The sequence below is a fragment of the Hirsutella rhossiliensis genome (genome assembly GCF_020360975.1).
Source record: "Hirsutella rhossiliensis strain HR02 chromosome Unknown scaffold00017, whole genome shotgun sequence".
Taxonomy (NCBI): domain Eukaryota; kingdom Fungi; phylum Ascomycota; class Sordariomycetes; order Hypocreales; family Ophiocordycipitaceae; genus Hirsutella; species Hirsutella rhossiliensis.
The window spans coordinates 1,127,539-1,140,939 of record NW_025408683.1 but is presented as its reverse complement, the minus strand read 5'-3'; the positions used below and the strand labels follow the sequence as shown (position 1 = coordinate 1,140,939).

The 13,401-nt window shown below is 48.8% G+C and overlaps 3 protein-coding genes across 3 annotated transcripts; 1 reads left to right on the top strand and 2 right to left on the bottom strand.

Moving 5' to 3' along the window:
• Positions 1-5,743: 5,743 nt before the first annotated feature.
• HRG_10856 (uncharacterized protein) lies at positions 5,744-6,696 on the bottom strand (the record flags this gene model as incomplete). Its single annotated transcript, XM_044869326.1, has 5 exons — positions 5,744-5,789; positions 6,018-6,133; positions 6,182-6,273; positions 6,350-6,384; positions 6,452-6,696. 5 exons carry the CDS (start codon positions 6,694-6,696, stop codon positions 5,744-5,746), a joined length of 534 nt encoding a protein of 177 aa, XP_044715675.1.
• Positions 6,697-6,899: 203 nt separating this feature from the next.
• Positions 6,900-8,598, bottom strand: HRG_10855 (2OG-Fe(II) oxygenase superfamily domain-containing protein; the record flags this gene model as incomplete). The annotated part of the gene is made up of 3 exons (XM_044869325.1): positions 6,900-7,313; positions 7,609-8,125; positions 8,180-8,598. The coding sequence occupies 3 exons, from the start codon at positions 8,596-8,598 to the stop codon at positions 6,900-6,902; spliced, it is 1,350 nt and encodes a 449-aa protein (XP_044715674.1).
• Positions 8,599-9,665: 1,067 nt separating this feature from the next.
• HRG_10854 (major facilitator superfamily domain-containing protein) lies at positions 9,666-11,205 on the top strand (the record flags this gene model as incomplete). The annotated part of the gene is made up of 3 exons (XM_044869324.1): positions 9,666-10,118; positions 10,207-10,375; positions 10,442-11,205. The coding sequence occupies 3 exons, from the start codon at positions 9,666-9,668 to the stop codon at positions 11,203-11,205; spliced, it is 1,386 nt and encodes a 461-aa protein (XP_044715673.1).
• Between the last annotated feature and the right edge of the window lie 2,196 nt (positions 11,206-13,401).

Below are 13,401 nucleotides of genomic sequence, written 5' to 3'. Positions count from 1 at the left end.
TGACCCTGTCCCCCGGACTTGCGCATGTTCGTGTAAATATGGTATTGATATGATCTCGTTACGTTCTGCTCGGTTCCTGTGTGGCCGTGTGTTTGCGTCTGCTCGACCAGCAAACCAACCTCAGCATGGACCCGATCTCTGCTCCGCGAAATGCAATGCTCCGCTCGGTTCAAGCGGTCGAATAACTAGGCCCGAGAGCCCCAACGTAGCATGTTCGTAGACAGTGTCGCGTGTTGGAGGGTCACCACTCCTCCTTCACGATGTGGGCGACAGGGGACCAGTCTGTCTGTGTCTGTAGTATTTGGCAGCACCGATCGTAGCATGCTGGGTGTCTGGGGCGCTGCGCAAGCGGGGCGTCGGTTCGTTCTGTTCGACGACTTCGTTGTGGGGTGTTGCAAACATTGTCGTGATGATGGGCGACCAGGAAACCCATCCGTAGCTGCTGTGTTGAAAAGGGGAATCGTATTTGGGCACCACCGTTACACTGCACAGAGTCGAGGTCGGGCCGCATTCTGCGGTGTTGTTGCTGTGCGCGTTGGCGTTTGTCGTGTGCGGCGTGCTCTCAATGTGGTGTGGTCTTTTCCCGCATTCTGCTGACAGACGTTGGGCCTCCACGAGGTGCACCACACTGGGGGAAGCATGATGACTCGTGGAGGCCGTCGCTGTCAGAAGCGGGAGTGTTTCGCTCTGTTTTGCTGCAGTTTCAAAAATTTCGTGCTCACTGTTGATGTTTTTCCTTGGCACTGTGCCGATGTAAGGCGAAAGGGTTCTGTGATCTTTACCTCAGCAGCGCTCAGGCCATTTGGTGTGCGAAGGCGACAAAGCGCACTATACCTAATCTGTAAGTCACATGCAACTCGAGGATTACCTCAGCAAGCTCAGGCCATTAAGGTCGTGCCTCAGGCACCGGACCAGGCTATACGTAATCGGTACGGTCTAATAGTAAGGATATTCTAAAACTAGCTCTTAAGATACCTTTATTTAGAACCTATAAAGGAGGTTTATATTAAACTAACCGACTTTAAAGGTTAATTTATAATAGGAATACTCCTATAGCGTAAGCGGGTATTTGTAGTTACTTAAGCACCTAAGCCGCTAACTAAGGGGTAGGTAACTTATAGTATCGCCGCCTTAAGCATCCTAGTCTAAGATTACTAAAGAAGCTATTAAAAGCCTACCTAGGTACTAAGCTTTAAGGCCCTATAATATATAACTATTAGATATATATAATAGGGAAAGCTAAGAGGGAAGTCTTAAGAAAAATACTATCCTTAAGGCCTAAAGGTCTAGGGGTATAAGTTAGCTTTAACCTTTACCTAGCCTTATAATAATATATAATAGGGAAAAGAACTTCGCCCTATTTACTTATATAGATATATCTATAAGGTTCTATTACTTAATAGAAAGAAAAACGGGTATTAAGGATATCTTTAATAACTTTATAGTATTACTTAAGACTTAATATAGAGTTAAAATAACTATATTAGTTACTAATAGGAAAAGGGCTCTTTTAATAATAGAATAAAAGGATTATATAACTAATAGAGGGATATAAGTTATATAGTTAGCCCCTTTAACGCCTATATAAAATAGTTACGTAGAGAGATTAAGGGCAATAGTAAAGGAAAAAGTAAGGGTTATAAAGCTTAACTTAAAGCTTTTAGAAGAGCTATAGCTAGAGATATACTATATAGCGGTATACCTACTTAATATAATACCCTTCGAATTATATAATTATAGCTAGTAGAGCCTATATAAGCGTTAGTAGACCTAGATAAAAGAAAATAATCTACTATATTACTATATTAAAGATATTAAACTAGATATTATATATTTAAGGGTCTTTAGCTATATAGCGTTCCTAATAATAATTACGGTATTAGAATATATTAAATTATATATAATATAGTTACCCTTTAAGTAAAGAGCTTATATTAAGTACTTAGTAGGATATAGGTCTACTTAATAATACGTTATATAGGTACTATTAATTAGATAGAATAAACTAATAGTATTAGCTAATATATAGTTTAATAAGTTTATAAGCTATAATATAAAAAGGGAAGAATAAGCCTAGCTAGTATAAATATATAGCTATAATATCCTTAGAGATATAGCTATAACCGACGCTATAGATAGCGGGGAACCTAAAACCTTTAAGGTACTAAGTTTATCCGACGATAATATAGATAACGGTTAGACGCTAAAAGAAGTAATTACCCTTCTATAGGACTTATTGCCCCTATATACTCTAGAAGATTAGGGATTAAAGACGCCCTTATAGGGATTATATAGATATATATATCTTTCCCTTCTAGAAATAGTAGGCCTAGGGATAGAGATTTTAACGTTACCCCTTCTACCTAATACTATATTTAATATAGAGTTACTAAGCTCTATACCTCCTACGCCTATAATAGGTACTATAGCTAGCAACCCCTCCTATATCTTATTAGGGAGATAGCTTAAAGATATAATACCTATATTAATTAACTTATCTCCTTAAGACGAACGTAATAATATACCTCTTAACCTAAGGGGTAAAGGAACGATTATAGTATAAGTTTAAGAAGATAACCCTTAGTCTAAACCCTATACCCTTAACCTAGCGGTTAGTAGGGCTAGCTTAAGGATATTATAAATATAAGAATAACGTAGACGAAAAGATACGTTATAAGGGATTAACCTAAGTAATATTATTAAAGGAAAATAAGCTTATAGGCCTAAGAAATCCCGTATTAATAATATTATCGTAAAGGTAAGTAAGTATAAGCATTACGTTAAAGATATACCGCCCCCCCCTACCTCCTTTAACGCGGTAATAGCTTTAGAATTTATATATAAGTAGAAGGAAGCTATAGACCGCGAAATAAAGGAAAACCTAGTAAGGGGTATATAGAAGACTATCTTAAAAACTATTATTAAATAGAAAGGTTACTTCCTAATCCCCTTATATTAGGTCTTTATATATAAGACCGATAAATAGGGGTATATTATACGCTTTAAAGTATATATTATAGTTCGTAGAGACCTATAACCTAAAGGTAACGAGGATATATATATAGCTATGCTACGAGCACGAATATTTCGACTACTAATAGCCTTCTACTACCTCGAGGACTTTAAGACGGAATAATATAATATAAAAATAGTATTTCTATATATAATCCTACGCTAAGAAGTCTATTACTAGCCTCTACCGGGATTCTTAATGCCTAGGCTATGCCTAAAGCTATTAAAAGCACTATATAGGCTCTATATCTCCTTAAAGCTATAGTTTAAAGAGATATCTAGTTTCTTTACTAAACTAAGAGCCTAGTAGCTAGTAAAAGACGCCTATATACTAGTCTATAAGGGCATTATTATCTTTATCTTTATAGATAATATCGTTATAATATATCTAAAAAAGTAAAAATAAGATTAAGAAGAGCTATATAAGGCTATTATAAAGATATATACTATTACGTATATAGGAGAGCTACGCTAGTTCCTTAGTATCGAGATTATTAAGGATAGGGATCTTAAGAAGATATAGCTCTCGTAAGCTTTTTATATCTCTAAGACTATAAAGAAATATTATATCCTTAATAATAATATCCTTTATAAGCCTAAGATCCCGCTAATAATAAAAGAGCTCGTCCCTTATAAAAAGTAAGCCTTAAAAGAAGAGATATATAAATATATCTCTTTAATTAGGTCGCTTATTTATCTAGCAATTTATACTAAGCTAGATATCGTATTTATAGCCGGAAAGCTAGCCTAATATAATTATAACCCTAGGCCGCGCTATAGGCATAAAGTATATAAGTGCCTAGCTTACCTCTATTATACGAGAAACCGCTATATTTACTTTATAGCGATAAACTTAATAAGGCGGCTAATATATATATCTAACTCCTTATACGCCGATAACCTAGAGACTAGGAAGTCCTTATAAGGATATATATTCCTACTCCTTAGTAGGCTAATTAACTAGAAAGCTACTAAGTAAGCTATTATAATAACGTCCTCTATAAAAGCTAAATTATTAGTACTCTTATAAATAGCTAAGGAATAGGTAGTATTCGGCCAGCTAATTAAGGAGCTTAGTATTAGTATTAAAGGGACTATAGAGCTCTAGTATAATAACCTTTAGACTATTAGGCTTCTAACTAAATTAAGCGCAAAGCTTAAAATAAACCTTAAGCACGTTAACGTTTATAAATACTAGCTTTATTAGGAGGTATAGTAAGATCGAATATAAGTTAGCTAGATCGCATTAATAGATAGCCTAGCTAATAGTATAACGAAGGGGCTTATATACTAGAAGCATTAAAGCTTTATTAAGTAACTAGGACTAGTAATACGGCCGGAAGATATATTAAGAGATAATATACCTAACTACTATATTAAGGCGTAATATCTCCTTACTATAGCGAACTCGATAATAAGAGTACTACTATATATACTAAGATTAAGGGATTCTAACGGCGTAGTTAGATCTTAATTTAGTTAAGAAACTATAAAGATCTAGGGGGTAGAAGTTAGCCCTATTTACTACTAAGAAGTAAAGCTATTACTAGACTACCCCTTAATTAGTATAATACGATAGCGCTTAAACTTACGATAATCGCGATAGCTTTACTAAATTAAGACTAATTAATATAAGGAATATATTATTAGAAAGCCTACCTTTAGGATTACTTTTATCCTAAATAACAACGTCGCCGGTAAAGGTACTACGGTACCTAGGCCACCTAAAGGGATGCCCCGCTATGCCCCTCCTTATAAGAAAGGTTATAAATATAACTTATAACTACTAGTTAAACGGTAAAGAGCAGGTTATATGACCCTATTAATCGTAGTAAGTTCGACTCCCCTTAGGGCGGAAGAGCAGGTTGTGTGACCACGCCCTAGGGGGGGCGCGGGCAATGAACTTAGGGACCTAAGGGGAGAGGAAATAGGGGGCTTCTCCCTGCATCCTCTCCCCTAGGTCCCGGCTTTTGCTTTTTGCTGCATTTACCTTCCCTTTTTTGCAGGATATAATCAGGAGCCTCCCCTATTTTTAGATAACCTCCTTAAACAGACAATAAAGCAGCCGAATTTAGCATCGGAATAACCTTATATTTATTAGACCGAACCCTCCTCTACCTATTGCCCCACTATCTAGAAGCTAGGGTGGCAAGGGGGTGTGTTAAGGAGAGAGAGTAGGCATAAGAGGCCACAGTCATGCTTAGTGGACCCAATAGTCATGCACAAGGAAGCCTACCTAAACAACATAACTCCCCTAGCCTAAGGACATTATATAGGCCTAACTTAGGTATAGGAACATCCTAATGCCCTCTTTTGGCTAGCTATGTGTGGTCACTGTACCTATATAAGCCCCTCCCTTGTCCCAATAGATAGACGAAGACATGCATCACTAAATTCACCTTTCTGTGCCCCTATTTCTTCCACTGTGCTCTCAAGCCACTGCTTGAGAATAACCGAAGATAAGCGTGTCGACGCTGCGGAGGAAAAGACTATAACGGTAACGACTATGACTGCCCGCAGAGGTGCGACAACTGCCTCGGGCCCTTCCTAGCAGACCATAGTTAGTGCCTAGCCAGACCTAGGCACTCACGTAGCCAGCTCGTGCGGCTTCCTAAGACGGAAAAGCAAGCAGTAAGAAAGATGGGGCCTAGCTATACCGGCAGACCAACATGGAGCTTGAACGGCTGGCGTCAACCCCTCCCAACACCGGCCGTCTGATGGACCGAACACTTCACCCTATGCAAGAGCCGTCGAGACCCGCCTCGATAGGCAGCAGACTAGCATCAAGGTCAAGCGCAGCAGTCGCCGTCTGGCAGCCCGCAGATTCGTTGTCGACTGTGACTCTGTAATCCACGTCTACCTGATACAAGAAGGGTTTAAGAAAGCCACAGAACGTTACCTCCCACCCCCTGCCTTTTAGGGTTCGGTCTTTCAGGGTATTAACTCTATGCTTAGCGACGAGGTCGTGAAAGAATAGCCCCTGGAGCTGCATCTCGAGAACATACTTGGTTTGGTAGTTGGCTGGCTTTTCGCACGATAGATCTAGCGACTCGAAGCGAAAGTCATTAAGGCTAGACCTATCCTTGTAGCTGTGGACACGATAGTTGGGACAGTTTTTAAGCTAATCCGTCAGTAGATTGATTTATTGGCCTGCGTCTCGACAACGTACTAGAGTGCCCGAAGTGTGGTAGACTGGGGCGCGGTATATCATGTCGCCGCGGCCGCGGCCGCCGTCTTGCGTGTTCTCGCATAAGGCAGTGCCTATAGGTCTTTTCCGGACTCGCTTTTCCAGCACGTTGACGCTTCGTTATCCGGTGCCGTCTCCTCATCGTCCTACCCGGTAATGTCGGAGCACTCGGTGCCGGCCTCTCCCTAATTGGCGTCCGGGCAGATGGGGTCCGGCAAGGGTATGTAGAAAGGGGGGCCCCAGTCCCCTGACCGCCTAGTCAGCTGGTGATGCTGAGGCGCGTTGCCGACATCTAGGAGCATTACGTCTGAGGGCGCGCTGAGCCCGGGGGTCACTGCCCGCCTGCGCTTTTTCGGGTCGCCCCCGCGAAGGTCCGGACAGGTGCCGCGCTGAATGACGTCCTTGGGCCTGGGGCTGGGAAGGTCGTACTTTTGGCTCGGCCACTTGAAGATGGCCGGCGCCTCAACTTGGGCACACCGGCCTGCGCCAACCGACATGCCGTAGAGAAAGGGGAGGTCGCCTGGTTGGTCGCGCCCGCAGCCAGCTTGAATATGAGCCAGCCTTTAGCGACGATAGACGCAGCAGCCATCCTCCACCGGTCGTGGAAGCGGATCATAAAGTCGACCGAGGCAATGATATAGGCCGACGCATCGCCCTCTGCCACGACTCCCGCGTAGACCCTGGGCTTCTAGATCCCCTTCTAGCCGCCCGGCTTGTCGTAGTCGGGCTGGTCTAGGGGCTTAGGCTCGTGCGCTCCGTCCTCGGCCGGGATGGTCTGGCGAATCTGCCACGACGCAATGTCAATGTTGGTCTCGAACTCGGCCGAGACGGTCATCCCGACGTCGATTTTGTCGTCGAGCCGGAACGCCGGCCCGATGGTGGCGATACCGGTGACGTTAAAGGCCGCCCCTGGAAACGGTATCGTCGCAATCGCCTTTTTCTTAGCGTAGCGCACCGACGCCAGGGCCTCGAGCTTTATCATGGTCGAGATGCGGCCCTGGTTATAAAAGGTCACGTATAAGCCCGTGATGTCAAGGGGCGGGGCCGAGTCTCGGCCAAAGAGAGCCGTCAGCGTCATGCCAACGCTCGTCGCAACCTTGACCGACGTCGTTGCCTAAGGCCTTTCGTTCCTCAAGGCAGAAGTGGAGTGGCCAATCGGCGCCCTTGAGAACTACGTGTAGGCCTACACTTTTGCTTTGGCATAACGGTTACCTGACACAACCTATATAGCTAGATGCCCCGACTCATGACATGCCATTGCTCATGTCAAACAGGTGGCGGAGCCTACTCGCCACCCAATTCACGCACCGGATCTCTTCATACTTAGTCGTGCCGCCCTCTCCAAGACAGCCCTCGAGCACCCTGCAGCTCTCGTGCAGGCCAAACCCCCAAAAGAACGGCATGCTCACCCTCTCGCGGCCGCTCCAGTTCTTGGCGCGGTGCACGGTGCTGACGTACCTGTCGTTTGTGATGCGCTGCATGTAGTCGCCAATGTTCACGACGAGGGTGCCCTCGATAGGCTTCGCGGCTATCCACTGCCCCTCGTGGTTGAGCACCTGCAGGCCGCCCACGTCGTCCTGCCAGAGCATGGTGAAGAATAGGAAGTCGGTGTGCGAGCCGATGGAGATGCGAGAGTCGGCATCCTTTGGCTCCCTCCGGGCGCTGTTGCTGCTGCTGCTGTCGCTGCCCTGGGCGAGGGGCGGGTAAAAATTAACCTCGAGCGAGGCGTCGGGATACTGCACCTTGGTGTCAAAGGCGTCCTCGTAGAGGCCCAGAGACAGGGCAAAGGCCCTCGTCAAGGCTCGCGCGAGGGCCAGGCATGACTTGTAGTACCGCTCGAGACTTTCCTTGAGCTGCGGCACCTGCTCTGTTCCCTCAAACGCAGGTTTTCCTTGGCCAATGTATTGAGCTGCCTCGTGGGGAATGCTGGCGGCGGCCTCGACTGTGGGATCGAGACGCGCTTCGTACAAGACGCTGTACGTTTCGCGGACGTCAACGCCTTCATCTGGATTCACCCGCTGCGTCCGCGGGCCCCGCCAGCCGCTATCATAGGGGCCCTCGGTCGCGTCCGCCTTTATCTTTTCCGCAGGGCCCTGTCGGAAAAAGTCCAAGGCGGCCTCGTAGGCGCCGCGGATCTCCTGGAGAGGTATCCCGTGGTTCTTGACGTAAAAGAATCCCATGTTGGATGCGGCATCGTGTATTTGGCTGGCCACGGCCTCGCGGTCCGCCAGGGTGTCGCTGAAGAGGCGCGACAGGTCAATGACGGGGATCTCGGACGGCTCGGCGTCGCGGACGGGCGATCGGAGAACGGTCCGAGTCACGGGGCCGTTGCCAGAGGCGAGCCGGAGCTCCATGGTGTTAGAGCTTGGGCTCGTCGTCCCATCCGGGTCCATGGCCATGATGAAGGGACAGGATGCAGCGGCGGGAGCGGTACCGACGCGATGGAATATCTTTGTTTAGGCGCTTACGTTGGTTTGGGCGCAATGTGATGGAATACGTGAAGCGAAACAAATAGACACGTTTACATAAATAGATAAGAAAGGGAGGGGGGGGACAGAAACGAAAACAAGACCGCTACTATATGAATAAATGGCCCTGCAGCCAGCTTTGCGATGAAGATGTTGGGCGGGAACAACCAAACAAGCCCGTGTAAGTTAGATGACGTACAATCCGGGCAACTGGGAGGGGGCGTGCTGCAACATGGGCAACAGCCATTCGACGAGCACGTCTTTCCGAGACTTGGGGATTTGCTGTTGTCGTGCATCAAAGCAGCCATCCGAGTCTACGAGTCTCCGTGTCTCCGAGGGTGTCGGGCGGTGCCCCGTATCGTCGACAGCACCCTGCACACGGTATCGAGTAATTACTGCCGGCGGTGACAGTCGGAGGAGCGGCGTGCAGCGGAAAGCGACCCCAGGGATTGGCGTAGATTGTCGTCCGTCGGCGGCATTGGCTTGCATGTGCCACCGTACCGTAGGTTGAATCGAGCAACAAGCCTCCATGGAGTCTCGGCCCCGCCGTGCACATCAAACATCAAGTGCAGACAGGCAGGCAGCCAGATGCGTTAATAAACTGTGCTGCCGACTGAATACGTACAAGACTCATGTACCGCCCCGGGCGTGCCCCTAGCAGTGAGACTACCATGACGTGGGAAACAAAGCGGCGTGGGGGCCACGAGAGAGAGAGCCGCGAGATGCATCGAGTCAAGCCGTTTTCGTTTGGAGATTGACGGCTAATAAATGATAAATGTGTGCTCGGGCACGACTTTGACTAGTGACTGTCTTATGCAATAAAAAAAGCAGGCAAAATAGATGAATAAATAACAATGAAAGGAGGGGGAAAGAATTGGACGGGGCCAGAAAAAAGCTCCATCAGGCATCAACTAATTACACCAACACACGAATTGAGATGCAAAGAAAAAGGTGCCTCCCTAGTGTTGACAAGTAGATTTTCTTGACTTGGCGAGCACATGGCTTCCCAGACCCAGCCCCGGGGCGTCGGATGGCGCTCCAAGCCCTCCTTTGTCATCGTCACGGTAGCCTTTGGGCTCTTTACCGACCTCGTGCTGTACGGCATCGTGGTTCCCGTGCTGCCCTTTCTGCTGCGGGACCGCTTCCTCGTGCCCGACGAGCAGCTCCAGCCGTACACATCGGGCCTGCTCGCCGTATACTCGGCATCGTCAGTCTTGTTCCCCCTTCCGGCTGGATGGAGCGCCAGCCGGGTCGGCTCTCGACGCCTGTTTCTCGCTGGCTTGGCGCTTCTCTGCGCGTCAAGCGCCGCGTTTGCCTTCGCCGGAAGCTTCACCATCCTCCTATCCTCGAGGCTTCTCCAGGGCATGTCGACTGCCATTGTCTGGACGGCCGGGCTTGACATGGTCCAAGACACCGTCCCGCCTGGCCAGATCGGAGAGGCCATTGGAACGGTATTCCTCGCCTTCTTCTCTTCTTGACCGCTCCTGACGCCCGTCGTCGACCTTGGCTAACCTGGCCGGCACCTTTTCGCTTGATTAGATATTCGCCACCATCTCGGCCGGTGAACTCGTCGCGCCCATGGCGGGCGGCGTCATCTACGAGTGGGCCGGCACCCATGGCATCTTTGGCATCTCGGCGGCGCTCCTGGTCGTCGACTTTGCTATGCGTCTACTCGTCGTGGACAGCAAGACGGCAATCAAGTATGGCGGTGGCCTTTGCGCGTCGTCGCGGGGCGATCCGGCCGATGCCAGCGAGACCGATCGACTTTTGCCAGCCGGCGACGCCAACGACGCCAACGACGCCAACCATGACGGCGATGACGGCGATGATGGCGACCAAGATCAAGAGAGGTACAAGATCCGTGGCGACGTAGTTGGCATATTCAAGACACTGCCAATCCTGCATTGCTTCCGAGAGCCTAGGCTTCACGTGGCCATGACTCTCTCGCTGGTGCAGGCTCTCCTTATCGGGGCTCTCGACGCGACAGTGCCGATCGAGGCTGAATCCCTGTTTGGATTTTCATCACTACAGGTAGGCCTCATCTTCACGGCCCTCATGACGCCGTACCTGGCCCTGGGTCGCCTTGCCGGCCAGGCCGTGGACCGGTACGGCACCCGCACCGTCACGACCCTGGGCTACCTATATCTGGCCCCTTGTCTGGTGCTGCTGGGGCTGCCCGGCCAGCACGTCGTCTCGGGCAAGTACAACAACATTTCCCTCTTCTGCCTGGCGCTGGCCATGAACGGCGTGGGCCTCGCCGCCGTCAGCTCCCCGGCGTTTGTCGAGGCCATCGACATCGTTGGCAAATACGAGTCGGCCAACCCGGAACTCTTTGGCGTCAACGGGCCGTACGCGCAGCTGTTTGGGTTCAACTCGATGTACTTTTTTGCCGGGCTGGGCATCGGGCCCATCTTGGCTGGCGCACTGCGATCTCAGTTTGGATTCCTGAACATGGGCGTCGCGTTTGCGGCCATGTCGGCCATGACCTCTGTTGCGTCGTTTTTCATGGTTGGTCCCCGGCGAGGGGACTGCCATTAGCAGGATGAGGATTGATGTCGATATCGAGGCCAAAGTATTGCTACTACTGCCGTCATCACTACTACTACTACTACCACTACTACTACTATATATAACTAGCAGTGCAATCCCACCAGCCACGGTCGGTTGTTTACACGAGGGCTTGTGCAAATGCGGTTGGGGCGTGGGTAAGTTGTGGTGTTGAAGCTGGTGTGAAGGTGGCCGAGAACTAGGGGTGGCCGACCAGTCACGCCCACGATTCGAAAAGACACAAAAGAGCCAGCCAGCACCTGCAAAAACCAAGTAAACGTACTGAAAGGATTTGTTAGAAAAAAAAGACGTAACATAATACAACATGGCCTCGAATAACCGGCAGACCAAAAAGTGGATAGAGTGTGGCTGGTCAAGGCGCTGCGCCGATACCGCACGTTGTGTATGCGCACAAGCCCGCGCCTACCTCGCCCTTTCCTTCAACATACTCTGTAGTATTGCATTACTTGCCAAGTATCGCCAACTTGAAGCTATTCGCCCGGCCCTCACTGTAGGCAAGAAGAAGCCTAATGCGGCCAACCTAACCCACATGCGCCTACGCTGCTCAAAGGGCCGCAAGTATGAGGATTATGGCAATGAAGCCATCGCCAAGCGCCGATGAGCATGAGCTTGCCGGCGACCCTACGGGTGACCAGCCCGCCTCGTCACCCGATAACCATAAAGGCTGACAACGAGGCTGCCGGGTCACCACACCAGCGTGCCAACCCTACACCCTCGATAGTTCTAGACCGGACAGAATCGGAAGATGCAGAGCACGAGCCCGAAGAGTAGGATGAGATGGTTGCACCGTGGGATAAGGTGGACCAAGAAGCCCAGAGGGGGAACGGGCACAGCAGAAAATGCGCGAGGATGGCCTCCTTTGAAAGCGCATAGGTCTCAACGACGCCAAGGCGCTTAATGCACTGCGCCTTACGTATGGCCATGGCCTCATTGAACTCTGCCCCCAAAAGCTCTCTGCAGTGCGCGACGTAGGCGCGGGGGTTGTGTGCATTACAAAATGTGCTGTATCGGTGCAGCGCCTTGACCAGCAATCCGCAGACTATAAGGCTCCTGTAAGAAGGAAGTCCGAAGTTGTCAACCAGGCTACGGCATGTTGATATACATCAACACTGGCTACGTCAGGAAGTGCAAGGAAGCAGAATTCGCCCTCGTTGGGTTCCAACAGCTGAAATGCGAGCCGATGGATTGACAAAAGCTCTTCCAAAGCAGAAGCTAGCAGAATTCCTTGGGCTGATTGGGCTTGAAGAGATTGGGGAAAGGTTGAGACTGGAGGCTAGGCTGGAGGAGCCAAAGGACAAGATCAAGGCCTGTAGGGAAAACCGAATGAGGCTGTCTCACCACCTACACGAACACTACCGGCTCAACTGAAGTTGCCCTTGTGGGTCTGGTTGTATCTGTTCCCTCTGCCAGGGATATGTGACAGCTAAGGGGGTGTGTCGAGAAGAAGGGTCCAAGACTTGGTCCTGAAGCCTGATGCCGAAAGTGTAGGGACGAGACTGTGTGAAACAGAGGGGACGCGTGGCAGGCTGACGTGGAGAGAGGGGTAATTATTTATTAATTATCAATTCAGCAAGCAAGAAGACAGAAGAAGAGGCAGGGCAAGGGGCATAAGTGATAAGTGGGAGAGTGGAGCAGAGAGGGAGACACAGAAAAAGAATAAACACACGAATGCAGCCGAAGCTACTCTACTGTTCCAATAGTCCCGTTTATGCCATGTGCCCTGCTCTCTTTGTGAGAGGTACTATGCCTGGTTTGGCTTCCTTGGCTCGATGTGCCGTGTCTCGCTCTGCCGTGTCTGCTCTGCCGTGTCCGCAAGTGCCTAACATACCTAATTCTATGCTATGCCTAGCCTGGTGGTGGTTCCAGTAGGAAGCGAGGCTCTTCTTATTTTGCGATAATAACGTAATAGGTACTCTAACTATACTTTTTCTTTTTTAGAGGATGGCCGTGCATGTGTCTTGGACGTTACTAGGCACACATCACTGTAGGCAACGGATTGATTCTGCCGACGCGATTAGCCCCTGGGGACGTCGTCTCCACCGCAAACATGGCATTTCTCTTGCCGTTCACTTTTCGCCAAGTCAATTCAGGTCCTCGCATCATATCACAATGCCAGCTGGCATGCATACATGACGGCACAGTAGTACGCATGGTCATGCACGGTTG